Source organism: Chlamydotis macqueenii, chromosome 1 (genome assembly GCF_036417535.1).
Source record: "Chlamydotis macqueenii isolate bChlMac1 chromosome 1, bChlMac1.mat, whole genome shotgun sequence".
Lineage (NCBI taxonomy): Eukaryota > Metazoa > Chordata > Aves > Otidiformes > Otididae > Chlamydotis > Chlamydotis macqueenii.
This window is the reverse complement of record NC_141556.1, coordinates 72,926,808-72,946,998: the sequence shown is the minus strand read 5'-3', so window position 1 is coordinate 72,946,998 and position 20,191 is coordinate 72,926,808. Positions and strand designations below refer to the sequence as shown.

The 20,191-nt window shown below is 37.4% G+C and overlaps 1 protein-coding gene across 3 annotated transcripts; it reads right to left on the bottom strand.

The window, feature by feature from the left end:
- Positions 1–1,374: 1,374 nt before the first annotated feature.
- IAPP (islet amyloid polypeptide) lies at positions 1,375–18,536 on the bottom strand. 3 transcript variants are annotated; one of them, XM_086739495.1, is made up of 5 exons: positions 18,473–18,536; positions 15,809–15,848; positions 4,650–4,746; positions 4,369–4,503; positions 1,375–1,843 (listed from the first exon to the last, which is right to left on the bottom strand). In XM_086739495.1, the coding sequence occupies exons 1-5, from the start codon at positions 18,533–18,535 to the stop codon at positions 1,651–1,653; spliced, it is 528 nt and encodes a 175-aa protein (XP_086595621.1). In that variant the 5' UTR covers position 18,536; the 3' UTR covers positions 1,375–1,650. The 3 variants fall into 3 exon arrangements, with proteins under 3 accessions (XP_086595621.1, XP_086595699.1, XP_010121125.1); XM_086739573.1 differs by having other exon boundaries at positions 1,375–1,840; XM_010122823.2 differs by lacking the exons at positions 15,809–15,848; positions 18,473–18,536 and adding an exon at positions 5,157–5,319.
- Positions 18,537–20,191: the final 1,655 nt, after the last annotated feature.

Sequence of the window (20,191 nt, the reverse complement as noted above, 5' to 3'; positions counted from 1 at the left end):
ACTTCACAGCTATCCTGTCACTTTCTTATTTCTTTTCTGGAAAGTAAATATTCTATCTGAAAAACAAATTAAGTCTACAATGGGTGTATAATATATTTCAAAAGTAACTTGAATGGAAAGCATTTCAAGCTGGTAGAAATACTAGACAAGTTTAATACCATCTGAATGGTTTTCTCAATTAAATTCGGAATAAATATCCATTAGAATATTAATGAAGGTTCAAACTTTTCTCCACAAAGAGAGTAAACTAACACTTTTACAGCAGAAATTCTATGCAGTAATTTTCATTCCCATGTATTATTTGTGAAATGGAGGGAATATGCCATTTAACATTAAACTTAGCAAAAATGTTTATGTTTTCAGGCATACTTTATAGCAAAGACAAATTAACCAAAGGCAATTATTAAGATTTCATGTGCTTTCCCAGCGCCAAGCTTCTGCTGAATGTTTTTCATAATTGGAAAACATATTTTTTTCAGATGATAGTGAAGTCTTCACTGAGAAAATGATGGATAAAACAACCATTGCTATGATATAGGATGTCATCTCTATGAAAGTTTACTTAACAATTTAAAGGAACAAATATGTTTATTAAGCCTGCACTGATACTGGGCTGAGGTAGGAGAAATAATACTGTCAAATTTTTACTAAGGTCGGCTGATCTCTAAACTAGTTTTCTCAGATTTTGGTAGCAATTTAAGTATGCCAGTAGGCAAATTTACCCTGTTTCTATGATATATTTTGATACCCGAACTTCTCATTGTTTTTTTCTCTTTCCTTTGCTACTTTAGTTCAAGGAAAGGAATACCCAAGCAGAGGTGTTTCTGCTAGCTTGTTAGCTGAGTTTTCTTTTATTCATATTTAAAAGCATTTATGCTCATTATTCTTACATTTTACTGATACCATCTTAAAGTAAGAATTGTAAATTCTTCAAATGTCATGCTCAGTGTATATGGAAATCTATGCCTCAAGACTGCTTCTACTTGCTTAATGCATATTAAGGTGAAAACGGTAATGGTTTTAAAATAGAGGGAGGTAAATTCAGACTTGATATAAGGAAGAAATTTTTTTACAATGAGGGTGGTAGAACATTGGCACAGGTTGCCAGAGAGGTGGTAGATGATCCATCCCTGGAAACATTCAAGGCCTGGTTGGACAGGGCTCTGAACAACCTGATCTAGTTGAAGGTGACCCTGCTCCTTGCAGGGAGGTTGGACATTTAAAGGTCCCTTCCAACCCAAACTATTCTGTGATTCTATGATTTCTTTATTTTACTAAACTGTGACTATAAAGACATACACATCATAGTTATCTTTTTCATCCTTTTAATAATAATAATAATAATAATAATAATAATAATAATGATAAACCCTGTTGCAATTACTTTTCCATTTATTATGGTGAGATATATATTACAAAGGAATTTGACAAGCAGATTTCTGGAGTTCTTAATGGAGTTGAAACAATAGCCTATGCATGTAATTGTACATACATAGTGAAATGATGAACATAAATCACATACCCACACACAGGCATACACAGAAAACAAGGCACTGTTAAGACTGTACAAGTAACAAATGACCAAGAGGTTACTGATACATTAAAAACTGAGCTCCTAATGAAAACTCTGTCAGTCATCATCTTAATACTCTAAAGCTGTGCATTGTTTTGGAGTTCTTGGCTTAAAAGCCCAACTGTGTCCCTCTTTCCATATGTATTGGACCCCACATTTGTAGGTGAATAAATTGCTCCGATGTGGCTGCTGGAACGAACTAAAAAGTCAGCCAAGCGTTGTGTCACACATGTGGCGGTGTTGCATTTCCGTTTCTCCAGGTGGTGACTACTAAGGTAAAACAAAAAGAGGCAAGATTAAGTGAAATTATGAGCTATCAAGTGTGCCACTTCTAATAGGCTTTTGAGTTGTGCTAATGTGGGAGTTCTTTTAACATGTGCACAAATACAGGAACATTACAATCTTCCTACCACCTACTTTGTGCCTGAAAAAAAATCTTGTGCTGTATGCCATTATCAGTTTTAATGATGGGAGTTATTTAAATGCAAAGGCCTTAACAGTCATATGTCTTTTTTATTGATATTCTGCATAGCACTTTATGACATCTAGAAAACCTGTAATGATAGTATAGTTAAGACAGTAAGTGAAAACAATGACTAAATGTTTATCTTTAAGCTGAACTTCTAAATCGATTTAGAGCTCTTGCTGATATCGTGAGGATTACTAACATAATGACAATCACTAACGTTTATTTAGTTCTCTTGTTCCCACAGAGTCATATCCTGCTCTCACTGAAGTGAACAGTAATCTTCCGGTCCACATCAAATGGATTGAGCCCACAGACTCTTTCTCCCAACTGTGCCATATAGCATGAGAGGTGGCAGGTGTTGTCAACTTCTGCTGACCTCAGTATCACTCAATTAAGATTTTGTTCTATCTAAACAGAGGTTTCTTCACTACTGAAAAGTAGTCACATCTTCACTGAAACATCAGCAACTTGAAAGTGGTGTTGTGGTAGGAGATAATAATTTGCTGGATGAGACTTTAAAGAGTGTCCATGGAAGAATCCACATCTAAAAATATAATTTCATGGTCTGGACCAACGGACCATTTACAGAATTCCGTGTAGAACTTAAGTAGTATGTGATTTAATTTTTTAAAATCACAATACAACAGTTAGCTTGAGAGAGCTTGGATTTTCAAACTTGTTTCTTTGACCGCTATGTTGTTCCTTTAGACAGAAATACTTTCTTGCCGAGATTAGTTATTAAGTTATTGTTAATTTTCTTGGGCTTCTTCATGTTGATAGGGCATGAGGTAGACAACAATTTGCAGCAAAAATTTACTGTCAAGAGTGGCAGTTTCAAATTCAAAGCAATTACCAATGAGTACATTTTCCTATTGATTGAATAACTCTGTAATCTAAAATGTCATCTATTCTTTTAGAGTTATTTGTATCAATCTAAGAATCCAAATACAATAGTAATTGTGAGAGAAATGTCTGTATTATACTGGTTCTTCATTGGCAAATAGACAGCAATTTCTAAGCATTTACTATTTTAAATATGGAATAGTATTTAAAGGAAATGGTTGTGTAGGTCTTGATATAGCTTCTCTTAGGTTTCCATGGGAATGTCTATTGACTTAAAAAGAGTTTAATCAAGCCCTTAACATATGAAGTTCAAATGGCAACTGGTTCTCACGGAAATCCTGATTTGTTTGCGGAGGCATCTTTAAAGATGCAAAATCAGGCCCTGACACTCCAAGTTGAAAATTCCAGTCCTTACAGAAAGCTACTAGATTTCTAGCTGATGTCTAGCCTGAATGAAGCTGTTATACCTGACAGCTGCCTGACCTGTAGCCTTTAATTGAATATGTGCTTCAAAGAGACAGTTCACCCAGTAAGAGATTGGGAACCAAGGCCCCAGAAAAGCAGGTAAGGCATACCACACTCCTAAAGGTGATGCCTTGTGTTTGGGTATTACAATTATCATGAAAAAAAAAAAAGGAGTAATAGCTGTAAAAATGTGGGAACTTGGTCTCCATTATCAAAATATTTTGGAACATAACCAAATTTTCATATAATAATGACATTTGAAAAATAAATGTGGAGAGAAAGGAATAGGCAATTATAGAGACACTCGTATTTACTGAATCTTTCCATAACAGAATTGTCACTGAGAGAAATTCACTCAAAAGCCTGATGAAGTTAGAATAGTTCAATGCTGTTTATCTTTTACTACAAATTGCAAATACTTTTTGAAATGCTGTTTTATTCATTAAAAAGTTACCTGAAATTTTATTTATGGATTTATAAACATAAATGTATTTCAGACTAGTTAAGTTCTATCACAGCCAATTGCTTCATTCCCTTCTTCCCACAATTAAATTGATATTTATCTCTGTAATGAAAACTTACTTATTTACAGGAAGGAGTTATGTTATAAAATAATTCCATTCTAGCAGAGCATTAATGTTATTAAAAAGGGTATATTTCCTCTTTTTTTTTTTCCATCCGGGATTGAAAATGCGACAAATTAAAATGAGAAAGCCTGTTAAAAATACACCTTTCTTCTCAAGGTAATGTAGTGTTTTTAGCCTTTTTCATTTGTGAAAGCATTATAATTGTAAATGATCTGCAACTTTTGTCTCTGGATTTCACTTTTTACCCTAAATGCTTTGATATTTATGCTTACAGAATGGCTCTATTTACAAGAAGAAGGGTATTTTAAACTCTTTTTGAGAATAAACAACAGACATAAAGAGTCTCAAGTAAGAGAATATCACTGACATGAAGTTTACTTCATACTTTAATCCTAACTGATATGACTAGAAGAAAGAAGGAAAACCAATACCTTTTTGTCTTTGCTGCTGGTTGTTCTGGCATTTCCTCACTAAGTCCTGAGAGTGTATTCTGTGACATTACTGGCAATATCCATCCTTGTCTCTTGGAAGTACCATCAGATAGGTCATCAGTCACAGATAGTAATCTTTAAACAACAATAAAATACCTTGTGAAATTGAATAGCTCTAGTTTTGATCATATTATCTGAGACAAGAAAGCAAAAGCAATTCATGCAAAAATCTGAACATGTTTTCCCCTAAAAAGAAAGAAATATGATTATTTATTACTCACTTCTCAATAGGTGTAGCTTCCAAACAGCTCAAAGTGACAGAAAGTGCAATGAAGAAAACTGACAGCTTTAGGTTGCACATCTTTGCTTCCAAACTTTCTGAAAAGAATAACAATTCAAAACTGAGAGCAAACTCAAATACTCTTCAGCATATCCTATTACTGGTGCCCATTCTGTCCTAAATCAACAGCAGGTAGTTTTTTTTTCACAGGCTGGCATAAAAAAAATGATCCCCCTAAGTTTAGTGACACAACACAGTTTCAGACAGATAGCTCTCAACAGTAAACGTTCATTTTCCATCTGGTAGTTTCAATCCTTTCCCATACCTCCGGTTTGCATTCCCCAACACATTCCAATCTCAAATTCTGGTCTCAGGTGTAATTTATCTTGAAGTTATCTTAGCCTTTTCCTGAAAAATGCTGTTGCTTAATAACAAGAAACATCGTGCTTTCCTGAAAGCACATCTCTTGCATTGCATCTTAAGTAAGAAAAAAAGGGAAATTATTTACCTTTTCGTGGTCAGGGAGCTAACTCAAGAAGCACTCCTGTGTTAGCAAGAAGGGTGCAGGCAAAAATTCCACGCTTGCATCTAGCTCTGGAGTATCCCTTTTCCCCCTTCCTTGCTGACAAGTAATACGGCTCTTATATATCCTTCACACCTTTCTCAGCTCTGACATCAGGCAGCACAGAGAGACTGTCATTAATTCCCATCCCTATAGATAGAAAGTACCCCAGAGAGGAGCAGAGGCTGCTAGGTCATTATTACATTAGCACATCAGTAAATATTAACCTGGTATATGCGGGATGCCCTCGTGAAAGTACTGTAATAGCATATTGCACATCAGAACTGTAGCCTCAATTTTACAGTTCTGATAAGACGCTGAGGTAATATTCCCTGTGGGTGTTTTCAAGGGCTAAATAAGGTAACAAAAGTTATAAAGAAAGCCAGAGTAAATGAAACACCAGTTCATCAGTAAATGAAATATAAGAAAACAGATATCATAGAAAAGATAGAATAGTTAAAGTTGTGGAGGTTTGTTGTAGAAGTATATAATGATCAAAATCGAAACAATGTTTGAAGGGATAAAAGCTGTATGAGGAAAAAGAGTGAAAATTATTTAAATTGACAGATGGGGTGATCATTCAGGGTAACAAGGTAGCAATCATGTACATTTTTCAGTAAAGTATAAATATGAATGAAAATTCTGTCATTATTAATGTAAACTCTTACATTTTACTAACACTTGTAGATTCTTTATGTCATGTGTTAAGATTGTGACAATTAATATTCTTAAGAAGTCAGAGACCAGTATTAAAAGGTTGGAAATGACAGAATAAAGGCTATCTGTGCAAATTTATTTCTCTAGTGTGCACAGTGTATGGTTTAGGGAAAAATCTACAGCTTTTAATAGACTAAATCCAGTTGATAAATTACCTGATTGGGAATTAAGCAAATTACTTTTTTTTTTTTCTGTCTCATTAGTTGCCTTTAGGAGCCCAAATGCCTTTGGAAACATGGTCTTTCAACTATTTATGGAGGTTAAGATTTTGACAAAAAAGCTCAAGCAAAGTTTTCTGTGATAAGTTATCTTATGCATCTTCCATATCCCCACAGAACATGAATTAATTAATAACTGCTTCATTGTACATTGTACTGTACATGGCAGTACATTGCCTTAACTGGAAGCCTCTTTCTTTGCTCATTTAGTCTGTAACACCAGATTTTCACTGAAATATCTAAAGTTCCAGTGCTGGCTCTCTTCAGGCATCTGTATTACTCGTGCTGAATACAGAAGGAATATTTAGCTGGGATAGCAGCCTCTTAACCTGGCACAACAACCAGTGTGTCAGTAAGATTCTAGCAAGTGCAAAATGTTTTTGTTTGTTTGTTTTAAATTAGATGCTACTTCTGGATATTTTTCTCTCTGTTTTTAACAATACGATCATATACTTTTTTCCCAACAGGTTCCTGTCATCCTCCCCTGGATGGATGGTACCAGTGTGAGAGAAGTAAGTATAGTGTCATTTTATCCTCACCATGAGAATATATTCTGTGCAACATCTGAAACACATTTATCTCTCAAAAGAATCTTCTGTTGTTACTTTCACTGCAGCATTTGACTACAATGAAATTACATTCTGGTGTTATTTTCACAGTAGCAATTTCACTCCCTTGAAATGAAGGCATGGTTAGATCCATTTTACAGAGGTAGAACTGTGCTAAAAAACCTCCAATTATGCAAATAATCTGGCTGGTGATTGACACCAGCCAATATTCACAGCTTGAATATTGAACTTGGTGCACTTCTGGGGTGGGAAGCGATCTGGGTCACGCTGACATTCAGTAGTGGTGTGTGTGCTCAGCTCCTGTGAAGAGGTGAGCTCATGTTGTTTCAACTCCTGAAAAGCAGTGGATAGATCAGATGCAATTTGCACCTTAGATGTTAGAAGATTGGACTGGAATTCAGAATCAGTCACATTTTAAGGCATCTAAGTGAATGGTTGTTAACGTCAAGCATGAATCAAGCTATAGTTTGACATAAGAAAACTGAAACAGATATTTCAAAGAAATATTGGTCCAAAATCCTAATTCCAGCTGTCCTGCTAGTGGCCTTGGGGAGCCTCTAATGCTTTGAGGGAAGAAGAAAAAGGTTAATTATCAAGTGCACTGTAGAACTGAAACTGAGCTCATGATGTTCCAGGACAATTGTGTGCCTCCCAAGCCACATAGCATTTTGGCAGAGTTAGCAAGAAGTCTATCCAGCTATTGTTCAGATGTAATATTAACAGAATTAAGGTATTGTGGCTACTGTTATAAATTTTCTTAAGGAAAGTAGTGTTTTCCCACACGTACAAGGGTGGAATATGAGATTGTGGAATCTCTCTGACAGCAGAAATATTCATAATTCAAATTTCAAGAACCTGGCACTAAGCACATGTGAGATAAATAGAGAGATCATTCTAGTGCCTGTTTCTAATATACCGGTCTAAAATAGCTCAGATGATTTTTGCCTGTCTCTCCTTTTTTAACTATAAAGCCAGCCTTTGGGTGACTCGCTCAGATATACAGTACAGATGTCTAAATGTATGTGAAGTGAATTCCCATCAGGAGTTCTTTTAACTCTTTTATGTACTCAGTTCCTAACCCTTACGGTTGTCTCCCTCTCTTTCTCGTGTTTAGCCTTTTCTTAGGCTACTCTTGACACCTGCTGGACAGTTTTTTCCTACTTTTAATGACTGCTACTCAGTTTCTGAGTTCCACATTTGCTTGATGATATTACTAACATATATTAAGACTTTTGGTAATGGATGCTTCTTTCCCATTTGTGAGACTGACAAAAAACTACATTACCTGTTGCATGCCATTTACCAGGTGCTGTTCTGCTATGTAAGGTAAATGTCTCCAGTAAATTACATTGTTGCTCAGTTACCAGAAGCTGTAAGTGTATGAATAACTCATGGTTTAGTTTTCCTGTTGTATCAAAACAGAAAAGGAAAAGCTTTAGGCATTAACCTGAAATTAGCTTATTTACATTTTTTGAATATGCCAGAAATCAAAAATTGTAACAACAGAACATTAACATGCATCAGTGTAAATATTACCAGTAATGAAACAGAATGGTGCATGTGTCACTGCTTGTAGCTGTTATATGAGTTGAGCACAATGTTTCATGAGATCTGACCAAATTGTTTCATTTCTGTAACAATTTTATTAGCCTTTGATTCCTTTTAAATAAGTCTGAATCAAACTTTGAAAGAAAAGTCAAGTTTATAAAAAAGGTTTCATTGTTAGTGTCAGCACCTCTGAAAAATTCTCAGTGCCTTGTGTTCAAATGGCCAAATCTGTAATTAGAGGAGTAAATCAGATGCCTAATCATAGTTTTCTGCTGTCACTTCAGATGTCCTAGGATATCCAACACTGCCATTCATGAACCTAGCTAGGAGAGCACTGTTGTAGCACCTGCAGACTAGGTGGAACATCACAGGGTGTCTAAAATTATGCTAGACACCTATGATTAGGAACCTGGATTGTTCCCTAAATTTTTGTATTTGGATGCCAAAGTCTGAAAATTTTGGCTACCATACTCTCTTCCCAGTATTTCTTCCTTGGTGCTATGTTGATGAATATGACAATATTTGTATTTTCCAGTGTGTGGAGTTGCAATTTGCTACTGTTAGCACTTAAGCTATGTGTATCTGCTTTGTTCAAATATTGTTCTATTAAATATGCTTTTGCTAGCACAACTCCTATTTGGTGTGGGCCATTTCAGCACTGATACAAACTCAAAGAGCTGTTTTTGTTGATCCCAAATCTGATGTTAAGCCTGTGGAAGAAATGTGGAAGAAGCAGAAGAAGAGGTAATAGGAGCAAAGTTAATTGTTTCTCCCCTAGTGATAAAAAGAGGTGATTCAGAAATGGAGACTGACCATCCATGGAACTGACTAGCAAACAGAAATAAATAATTTGGATAGTTAACAATATCTTAAATCCAGCTTTTATGATCTGTTATGCTACTCAGCTCACACCATTGACAGAACAATGATGTAGCTCCAAAAGGCTATTGCTAATAATTGCTCTGAGAATGCACTCAGCAGAGTTTGTGTTGAATCTGTTCCTATAGCTGGTAATCTCCCAAGAAAGAGGAATAAACCCCAAGTTTGGATCAGAAAGGTCAGAATTGACAGCACTGTGACTGATGATTTACAGTTTCTAAAGCCATTCCTACTTATATTTTACAGAGTTTTAATTGCATGGCTTCTACTGGCTTGCATCCAACAATTTACCTTTAAGTGCAACAGAAGGTTTAAATTCTTGATTTTCTTTTTCCCCTGTCTCTCCTGCAACCTGCTTTCAGAAGTATAAGCAAAAGTCCAGCCTCAGCATAAGAAGGATGTGAACCAGTTGGAGAAGGTCCAGAGGAGGGCCACCTTAAAGATGATCAGAGGGCTGAAGCACCTCTCCTATGAGGACAGGCTGAGAGAGTTGGGGCTGTTCAGCCTGGAGAAGAGAAGGCTATGGGGAGACCTTATAGTGGCCTTCCAGTACCTCAAGGGGGCCTACAGGAAAGATGGGGAGAAACTCTGTAGCAGGGCTATCTCATTAGATATTAGGAATTTTTTTTTTGCACTGAGGGTGGTAGAACACTGGCACAGGTTGCCCAGAGAGTTGGTGGATGCCCTGTCCCTGGAAACATTCAAGGCCAGGTTGGATGGGGCTCTGAGCAACCTGATCTAGTTGAAGGTGTCCCTGGTCCTTGAACGGGGGTTGGACTAGATGACCTTTAAAGGTCCCTTCCAATCCTAACCATTCTGTGATTCTGTGATTCTATGATTCTATTTCAGTGGAGGTGAATGACTAGTAAATACAGAGCAAATGGAACTATTCACCAGGAAGAGAAACTGCTGGTTTTCAAAATAAATCTACACAGAATCATGTCAGCCCTTCCTACCTGATCGAGTGCATAAGTTTTCACTAAGTTTTTTTTTAAAACTCTCTCACTTTCAATAATCAGACTTTCTTTTTCCCTCTGCAAACTGCAGCAAGAGAATGACAATCTGGCTTTGTCTTGAAACACTCTGAATCTTTCAGATGATGCTGTCTTGACAGCTCTGCTATTAATAGTGGCATTTTCTCTGCTGTTTAAAAAGGAGAGTTGTGCTGAACTGAGAATCAGTCATGTTAGTAATAATTTTTCCCTAAGGGCAAATGCAGTATATTAGCTTATGTAGGAGGATTTACGTTGACAATACCATGAAACATAAATTAATTTGTTTATGGTATGTTGGCACATGTAGCTGCAAAATAAGACAGCCTTTCTTCAAAGAGAAGTGCAGTGGGGCTACATTTACTTCTTGAGTTTTGTATGTGTGAGTGCAAGACCTGACCTTTTCATTCTACTTGGAGATGAGGAAAGGTTTTGATAAGCACAGAGAACATGAATCAGTACAAGAAGTTGTCTCTGTATTGTAAGAAGTCATTAAAAATTCATTAGGCATTCAGCATATGTATCTGGAAAAAAAATAGTGGATTTTTGCTCTGTTATGGTAGTGTCTTTTACACCAAATATTTCTGTTTCCATCCATTTAGCAACAGATTCAAAAGGTGATATTTTTTGCTATAAACTGTTATTTGACCAAATACTTAGTGGAAAATTGAAGGCACTATATTGTTACAACACAAAAACCACCTGGGCTCTGGAAACTTTCAGTCATTAACATATTAAAATACTTTCATATTGACACATATTATGGCAATGAATGCTACAGTTTCAATGGGACAAAGCTGAAAAGTCGCCTTGTCATAGTGTTTGATTCAGAAAAGAACTTTTTTGCAGACCAACAGAGAAGCACGTACTTCAGGACACGTGTCTCTAAAATTCATGGGTGTTGAGTATGTACTGTGTTTATTTAGGATGGGTACCTGAAGCTCTGTTTTGGGGTTCAGAGTCTTTTCTATTGCATAAACTATTGTCTAAATTTGTGGTCTTTTTTTTTTTTTTCTTAATTTACAGGATTCCTACCCATTTCCAGCTGCAGGGGTAGAACTCTGGCTAGTGACTGTGATTCTAGTGACTGTAGGCTTGATTTTGTTACTCTTAATGGAGGCCCTGCACCCCTGCCTGATGCATTCCCATGGGCTGTAAATGGCTAGTTTCATTTTAGAGAACCATCACATTGCCACACTGTTCATACTTATTGGTGTTGTGTTAAAAAATGAAGAATGTTGGCAATGTCATATATAATTTCATATCAACATAACATTTCATAAAATTTCATGTCAATGAAGGGTTAACACATTCTTAAATTATTTTATAAGCAGTTGTCATAAACAGTCATAATCTTCTCCACGGTATTATGGATCATTACAACCCACTGCTCTAGGTCATATATCATCCTTTGTCTTTTATAATACTCTCAAAGGTCTGTAGCGGTTGAATAAACAACTGTTAAAAGAACCATACAAATGGTCGCCATAGACGTATTTTTTATTAGAAAGTCTTAAATGTACACTGTTATGTGAGATCAGTTCTTTAATTTACGTTGTCAAAAGAGGATGTTTATTTCATACAACTTAAACCTTTCTGAGCAAGAATACCTGTTTTGGGGGATCCTATGAAAATTTCCCATGTTTTAAAAACGAGGTGTTTGTAGCTAGAAAGCCATGCTCACAGGCAGATGCATAGCTACATGCCTGATTCCCAAAAGTATGCCCATGTTTCTGGAGCTTCCAGTCAGATGTTTCATACCTTTTAGGATTGAGCTGTCTTAGAAGAGGCCCCTGTGTAAAGTGTACATAGAAAGGCCACTGTTATCACCTTTAAGCATTTTCTAGGAACCAGTATCTAGACTGGTGATATCTCTGCACACAAAGTGTATTATCACACATCAAAAAACTGGGGGACTTGATGGATAGCGAAAGTGAAATGCTATCAGGTTACATAAACCACTGACTGATGAATCATAGCTAATGTCATTTTTTAGAAGAAAAGACTCCAGAGAGACTTTGAAGCCTTTGAACTGCCAGTCAACCTACAGTACTTTTGTTTCTCTTACTTTTCTTAAAAGTATGTTCGTGAGACAATATGGATTGTTAGTGGAAAGCTGATGACCTGAGCACACAATAAATCCCTTTGTATTTTAAAAAGAAGGTACTGCCCAAAAGTATATAATTAAGTTTTCAACTTTTTTTTTTTTACATTGGTAATTTATTCTGACAAGCTGTGTTGACAATTGGAACATTTATGTTTTCTAACATTTAAAAATAGGTTTGTGTAACAGAGTATCTTCCAGCCTTGTGGCAAATTTTATGAAGAATAAACAATTTTATGTCTTCATAAAGTTTGCCACAAGGCTGGAAGACATTAACCTGTTTTGCTAAAACAAAAGTAAAACCCTCAAATCCGTACAAGTGGAAATCAATGTGCTAAACTCTTTCCTTAAGAGAGAAGCTGTTACAACAGTCTCACTAGTCCAAATGAATAGGTAGTTATGAAAACAGGTAACAGTTAATGTTTTGCGCATAGACAATATTATCCCCAATGGATGGATCTGAGTGCTTACTGTAAATGGCTATTTATTGTTCTTGTGTTACAGGGGAAAAAATTGAGAAGATGATGAGTTAAGGGGGATGTACAGAGTTGATGTCAGAGTTGAGGATGGAAGATATCGGAATCTTTATTTAGTCTGTAGCTGATATGTACTCTGTTGAGGGGAGAGGAAAGGAAATGTTACTGGATAGTCAAACTAAATCTGAATTCAGGCTCAAAATGGGCAGAAGGTCTTGTGCCTCTCTGCGTTTCTGCATATACAGGGATAAAATCACCCTTATTTCTTTGTTAAATGCAGATTGGTGCTTCCCTACCTGGCTTGAGTAGATCAACTCTTACCTATTAGTCTCTTCACTGGCCAGTAAAATGACACCTTGTGACTCCCTACGATTTATCTCAGCCTAGTATAACCGTTGCCAGAATAAATACATTTTTGATTAAAGGAAGATCAGTTAAATTAGAATCATAGAATCATAGAATAGTTAGGGTTGGAAGACACCTTTAAAGGTCATCTAGTCCAACCTCCCTGCAAGGAGCAGGGACATCTCCAACTAGATTAGGTTGCTCAGAGCCCCGTCCAATCTGGCCTAGAGTGTTTCCAGGGATGGGGCATCCACTAACTCTCTGGGGAACCTGTGCCAATGTTCCATAACCCTCAGTGTAAAAAATGTTTTCCTTATGTCTGGTCTGAATCTACCTCCCTCTATTTTAATACCATTACCCCTTGTCCTATCATAATAGGCCCTACTGAAGAGTTTTTCCCCGTCTTTCTTATAAGCCCCCTTTAGGTATTGGAAGACTGCTATAAGGTCTCCCCAGAGCCTTCTCTTCTCCAGGCTGAACAGCCCCCCTCTCAGTCTGTCCTCAGAGGAGAGGTGCTCCAGCCCTCTGATCATTGTCGTGGCCCTTCTCTGGACTCGCTCCAACAGGTCCATGTCCTTCTTATGTTGGGGGCTCCAGAGCTGGGCACAGTACTCCACGTGGGGTCCCACGAGAGTGGAGCAGAGGAGCAGAATCACCTCCCTCAACCTGCTGGCCATGCTTCTTTTGATGCAGTCGAGGACATGATTGGCTTTCTGGGCTGCAAGCATGCATTGTTGGCTCATGTTGAGCTTCTCGTTCACCAGCACACCCAACTCCTTCTCCTCAGGGCTGCTGTCAATCTGTTCTCCGCCCAGCCTGTATTTGTGCCTGGCATTGCCCCGACCCATGTGCAGGACTTGCACTTGGCCTGGCTGAACTTCATGAGGTTTGCACAGGCCCATCTCTCCAGCCTGTCAAGGTCCCTCTGGATGGCATCCCTCCCCTCCAGCGTGTTGATGGCACCACACAGCTTGGTGTTGTCATCGAACTTGCTGAGGGTGCACTTGATCCCACTGTCCACGTCGCTAACTAAGATGTTAAACAGGGCTGGGCCAATATGGACCCCTGAGGAATGCCACTCGTCACCGGTCTCCACCTGAACATTGAGCCGTTGACCACCACTCTCTGAGTGCAGCCATCCAGCCAATTCCTTATCCACTGAGTTATCCATCCATGTTATGACCTCTATGAGCAGCTGAAAGGAGAGAAAATGTTGTGAAAGACCCTGTCGTATGAAGTCTCCAGACTCCATTTTGCTAGTCTGTTCAAAGGTTTAATTTTGCAGTGAAGCTTTTGGAGTGTGTACCCAGACCAGGGCACAACCCTGAGAAGAAAATTCTGTTGAACTTATTAGAAACTGTTTTCATTAGCCTCCATTTAACTAGGAGCTGCATGGCTATTCAACTATCACAGCTCTGCATGGCCACTGTCCCGATCAGTACTAGTGAGGGTTAAAATTTTAAGTTCCGTTGTTTCTCCTGATAAGCCTTGCAGTAGGGAAGAAGATCTCAGGCGATACAACTGAGAAAAAAAATGGTTTTAAACGTTGTTTGGATTGTGTTCCAACTCTGAACTGATGGGCAAAATGACAGTGAACCTAATCTGTGTCATGACATCCTTATCTGGGTGGCCATGCTGTGTCCTATAAGATGTGCAACTCATGATTGCTGTACTGCTCAGTTCTGTGGAGATATAGCTCATATTTCCAGCTTTTCCTGAATTAGTTACATTCGTGGTTGTTTACAACTACATTGCTGTGAAAGAGCTACTTAGTCCTCAGTGTTTCCAAAATCATGTGTTGTATTTAGAGGGAGGCCAGTAGTGACTTTAGTATTTTTGGGAGGTAACTCATCACTACATGTAACATTTAAACTAGGACCAATAATTGTACATCAACTCTGCATTCTTTACTGAGAACTTCTACTCATTTCTGTGAGAACACCATTTATCCATTTGAATTTCCTTTGAGCTCATATAAGCAATTGCAAGGGGGTCCTGACCTTAGGCTGGGAGCTGCTGGCTGACAGGCTTTTTTGTTCCTTTGCCAAGATGAGTAGATCTAGAATGACATAAGGAGAGATAACCAGGACAAGTGTCATCTGACCTGATTTTTATCTGTCTAAAAGTTAGTTATCTAGACTAAGCTAGCTCTAGACTTTCAAATCAAAGAGAAGAAAGAAGCACCTCCAGAGACCGTTTCCTCCCACTTATTTTAGACACCTGTCTTAAGAAGGGATAAATTACTCTCTGGAAATATCTGACTCTCTCTGCCTATTGTGAAACTCTAGATGAGGATCTTCAACAAAACTACTTGCTAAGAATAGGATATACTTGATTCTATACAAAAACTTGACTCTCTTAAGGTATTTTCCTTATATTGAAGCTTTAGAATGATTAGAGCACCCCCTCAAACAAAATCTATCCAGACGGGAAAAAATACTTGTAGTCTCAGTTTCTCAAGTGGTAGGGTGATAATGCAGGAAGCAGTGAACATGGTGCAACTATGGCCTTTAGAAGAAATCTCACGAAGAAGGTGTGAATTCAATATGCTAAGATGTCACAGACTCTTTATAATGCTCTATTATCAATTAATTAATCACAATAGAGAAAAATACTGAATTCCATATACACTGAATTTTACATAAATTTGCTGAATAGTAAACTGTGCATTTGTGAACATATGTTAATGTAATATCTCTACTCCTATTTTTTGAGAGATCACTAGCAAATGGCTGGGAGTGACACCTTACCTTCATTCAGTACCCCGGTGCCACTGCTGAAGGCTGTGTGCTGAAACAAAAGCAGGTTATAAATGTCAAGATCTGCACAGTACATGCTTCATGGTGTCACCTATGCACATCCAAAGACTGAAAATTCACAGAAGTCACTAAAGTGCCCCGGTAAGGGCCTTATGGGTGTATTCCTTCAGGTACTTTTTATGTGCACAGACCACGCAAGTAGGCTAGAATTACCTACTTTAAGATTGAGAACACACACTTACTCTAAAAATGTTTCCCCAGCACTCTTCAGCTTCCAAAAAGCCTGAAAAAATATAAAAGCTCTCCAGCACTCTCAGGCAGCTAAAAATCGAAATAAATCTATTTTCAGTCTATTTTTTTTTTTTTTATTTCTGGGAAAATACTGTTCTCATAGGAATGATTTATTTCGTTATCCCTGTAAAAGGCCTTTTTCCTTCCTCCAGGTCTGTAGAACCAAGCGTGTGAATACTACCCCTTGTTCATTTGTAAGCAAAAGTCTGTAAGACCCTTTCTCCATGAAGCAAAGATTGATATAATTCTGATAGTACTTCCATTCTCATGGGGCTACAGAAAAATAGAATACCAGAGAGGTTTGAATGCAGACAACCCATCGGAAAACTCTTGTTAATGTGTGTGTGTTTGTATGTTTGTCTTTCTTCATTTTGCTTTTAAAGATAAACTCAGTTCATACTTAAGCGCATCAGCAAGTGAAATACTTTTGACTTCTGTGAATGTTCAGCACATAAGTTCCTACTTTAAGGCACTTTGCAAGTACACTAGTATGAATTGACCAAAATTGAGTCTTACGTATAGAGTAAATATTTTATAATGGGCAATGTGAATCTTTGGAAAAAGGCATTTAAACCTCAAAAGTCAGTTGAGGAAAGCCAATGCATGCAGCGGTACTTCAGCTTTTATAAAGATATAATATATATTTTTTCTTCTTCTTCCCCTTTACTATTTTTTTTTCTTTTCAATACAAAAAAAGGACACTTATTTGTCTTTAGTTTCTAAAATGCACATTATTGATGATGAATTCTAGGGGAAATTTTAAAAGCAAAATTCTCTAAAGTGGAGCTAGAAAGTCATATGATAGCAGGCACAAACTATAAGTCACTTAAACTGCCACCTGGGTTATTTTTTTTCTGATATAGAGATAAGTTTTTAAAGTAAACTGTTACATGCTTGCTCTAAGGAGATGTTTATTTGACTGGAATTTTTGCTTTCCATTTTTTGTAATTCCTTTGCTGAGTCTGAATCTTCAACCTTACTCAATGTGAGCAGAAATTATTGTTGAACAAAATAATCCTAGAGAGATTGTAGAATTACAGTCCTGTATATGATGTTACTATGACTTTCTATCTCATCAAAGTTTATTTAACAGTTATTTATTTAATAACTAATTAAAAACCCAGACAATGGCTTTCACTGGTTTGCTTATTTCCTGTAGATACTGAAAATACTTGCATACATCTTAGAAGCTCACTTTTAAATAATTATGATAGATAAGGAGATTTGAAAATAGGGATCTCTGTAGACAAAATCATGGTGTCTCCTCCCTCCAAACAGGCATGGATTAAAATTTAAAATATATGTAGAATATATTCTACAAATAGTTATGAGATGAAATATTTAAAAAATGGTTGGGATGAGAGAGAAAGAAGAAAGGCCTGGTAAAGCCTTGTAGTAGCTAAATGCAGAGTAAAACCCAACTAAACTGAGACCTACAGTTCTAGTTTCTAATCAGTTAAGAAATTGTGATTTATCAAATTCCCTGTGCATTCTCCTGGTCAAGTATCTTGATTAGGTACTTGCAGTCAGATTTCCATAGCTAACTATTACAATTAGATTACTAAGATAAGTTAAAATATTTTTAATGCAAAAGGAAGGGTGATTCTCTAATGACACCGAGACTTCCCTCCTACATAGAACAAGGCTTAGTCATACACAGAGGGCTGTTGCACAGTGTATGGGTACAAGAGAGAAGTCACTTTACATCTGAATGAATGTTGATGTACACTGTTGGACAACAGCCATTTGGGTAGGCAATATCCTCTTCCATCATCACCTTATCTGTTTTTTTTAAAGAGTGCAAGGATGGCCACATGGAGTTAAGGCAGCTTTATACTCAGCCATTTTCTACGTCTGTTCACTACTGCTTTTTCATTGTACTGTTTTCTGTGAACACAAAGCACTGTGTGGCAGAACTTGGACCACTGTCTTTATATTTTCTTCTTATTTTGTCAGAGGATTTTTTTAATTTTCCAAAAGTGGCAATAGTTAAGTGGAGAAAATACAAAATGCAAGGAAACTTTCAAAATATCTTAGTAGGAAATAAGACACTACCTCAAATTTTAGTTAAAGGAAATGAAAAATGGAAAAATAATTTCTATTTCTAATTCAACTGGATGAGCAAAATCCCAGTACAAACAGCCAGCAGGTGTGACTTGGAGACCATCATGAAGCAAGAACAGGAAACAGCACTACAGCTCTTACAAAATGTATATTTTCTGAGGGAGAATGAAGCTTTTCATATATTGGAAGCATGTTAACAGATTTTTACTTGAGAAGTTTTCTAGTGTGTGAGAACTGAGAACTCAAAAATTTACAATTGTGAACTTTTATTCTAAGAAATCCCAGGGAAAAATGCCTTACCTCATGCTCTGGTGCAGCACTGAGCAGGCCAGGATCCTCAGTCACCAGTGGTCTGTAAGGCATCAGCAGACGCTCTACAAAATATTTTCCAGCGTAGCAGCAGATTTGCAAGTTTTTGAGACAAGAACGTATAGTGTGATGAAAATGCCAAGTATCTTGCCATTATGTTATTTCTCCCTCCCAGCCGTGTAACCACTTAGGATACGTCGTAGTCCAGGGAGATTTTTCAGGAAGGCTGGGTGCTCCCTCAGAAAGCTGAGAGACACTGCCCTGGAGGCTGTGCTCAAACCCAGGCTTTCATTAATCCAAATCCCACCCTCACAGCACTTTTTAGACTTTGCATTCAGGCTTTCCCTGTGCATTAGCAGTTATTTCTCTGAGGGAGACAAACACAAGTATCATCAAGAGACTTAAGGTCACAGATGAAACCTACTTCAGCGCCAGTACTTGAAGGTGTATCTATTGATTCTTAGATCTGATGTCTACCCAATTTGATCTAAGTCGCGTAATCTTTTCTTATCACATTAGCTAGAACTATTTACACTTGATCAAACTACTCTCTGATTTTGTAATGTCCAGTAATCAGTAACTAGAAGCAGCTAGCCTGAGGACAGCCACAGCGGCTGTGTGACTATGGGTGGCCTTTTTATCTTTCACTTTTGCATGGTGAACCATCATCATTATGGGGCTCTGGGAACCTGATCTGGTTGAAGGTGTCCCTGACTATGTGTCACCCTTTGTTAGGACACTGCCTAACCTGTAAACCTGCACAGTTATGCGCACTCTTAAAATTCCTTTCTTGCTTGTGGGCACTCTCTGGATGTCTTCAGGAGGCAGGAGTTTCAGCACTTTGTCCTCAGGGATCTGACACAGCTGTAGCTCTTGGCCTTATTTGGGGGGAAGGGAAAGGATGGGCTTAATTTTTATCTAAGAAAGAACTCAGTTCGCGTCTTTCTCATCTGACTACTCTAAAATGCACAGCTGAAATCATTTGGCAAAAACACAAATTCTACAGTACGTATACTTGGGTTAATTTTCAACAATTTAGAATAAAAGTTAAAGTTTAAGCGTACAATACCAGTCATTTCTTCTGAAACCTTTTCAAAACCGTAAGTACCTAATTGTTTTGCCATGAGAATATTTTCCTTTGTCTCAGTCTAACATTAGTGTAATTGCATTTGAGTACCAGTTTGAACTGTGCCTAGTAAAACAGGATTTAAAATGCTTTTTGCAAATGTAAAAATAAATTAGTTAAAAATTCTGACACTATAATTGCCCTCTGCTTGGTTACCTCATGTGATATTTAATCTTGTTTACAAGCAAAACAAGGATTTATCAGTTTATCCATATGACTAAGCTGAGCCAAAAGAAAAGCACATTTTATATTGAAAATAGGGTGTCCTCTTGGGACTCATGGAAGGCAACTTGCAGAATACTGCTTCGTAGACATTTAAATGCAAATATTTGTGTGCTTTTGTTCTCCTTTTTATGGTTAGCTAAGCTGAAATGTGGTTTAAAAGTATAAAATGTATTTATGGGTTTGTGGAGGAGAAATGGGTCCAAACCCGTGTCTCTCAATGTTAGCCTGCCAGCTGGTGTCAGCTACACTGAACAAACCTGCTTTGGTCCACGCAGGATGTATCTGCTTTAAGTCAACCTCATTCAGCCCAAATTACATCAGATGCTGTACTTCATGCATCTGCTTTGTAGCTGTAGCCT

Bases quoted from the DNA above. Each gene is read 5' to 3' on its own strand.
- IAPP (XM_086739495.1), bottom strand. From the start codon at position 18,535: ATGCCTTACAGACCACTGGTGACTGAGGATCCTGGCCTGCTCAGTGCT. The intron at 4,504-4,649 runs GTGAGTAATAAA...TGTTGTTTAAAG, and splicing joins GAAGCTACACCTATTGAGAA to ATTACTATCTGTGACTGATG. The intron at 1,844-4,368 runs GTATTGGTTTTC...GTTTTACCTTAG, and splicing joins CCAGCAGCAAAGACAAAAAG to TAGTCACCACCTGGAGAAAC.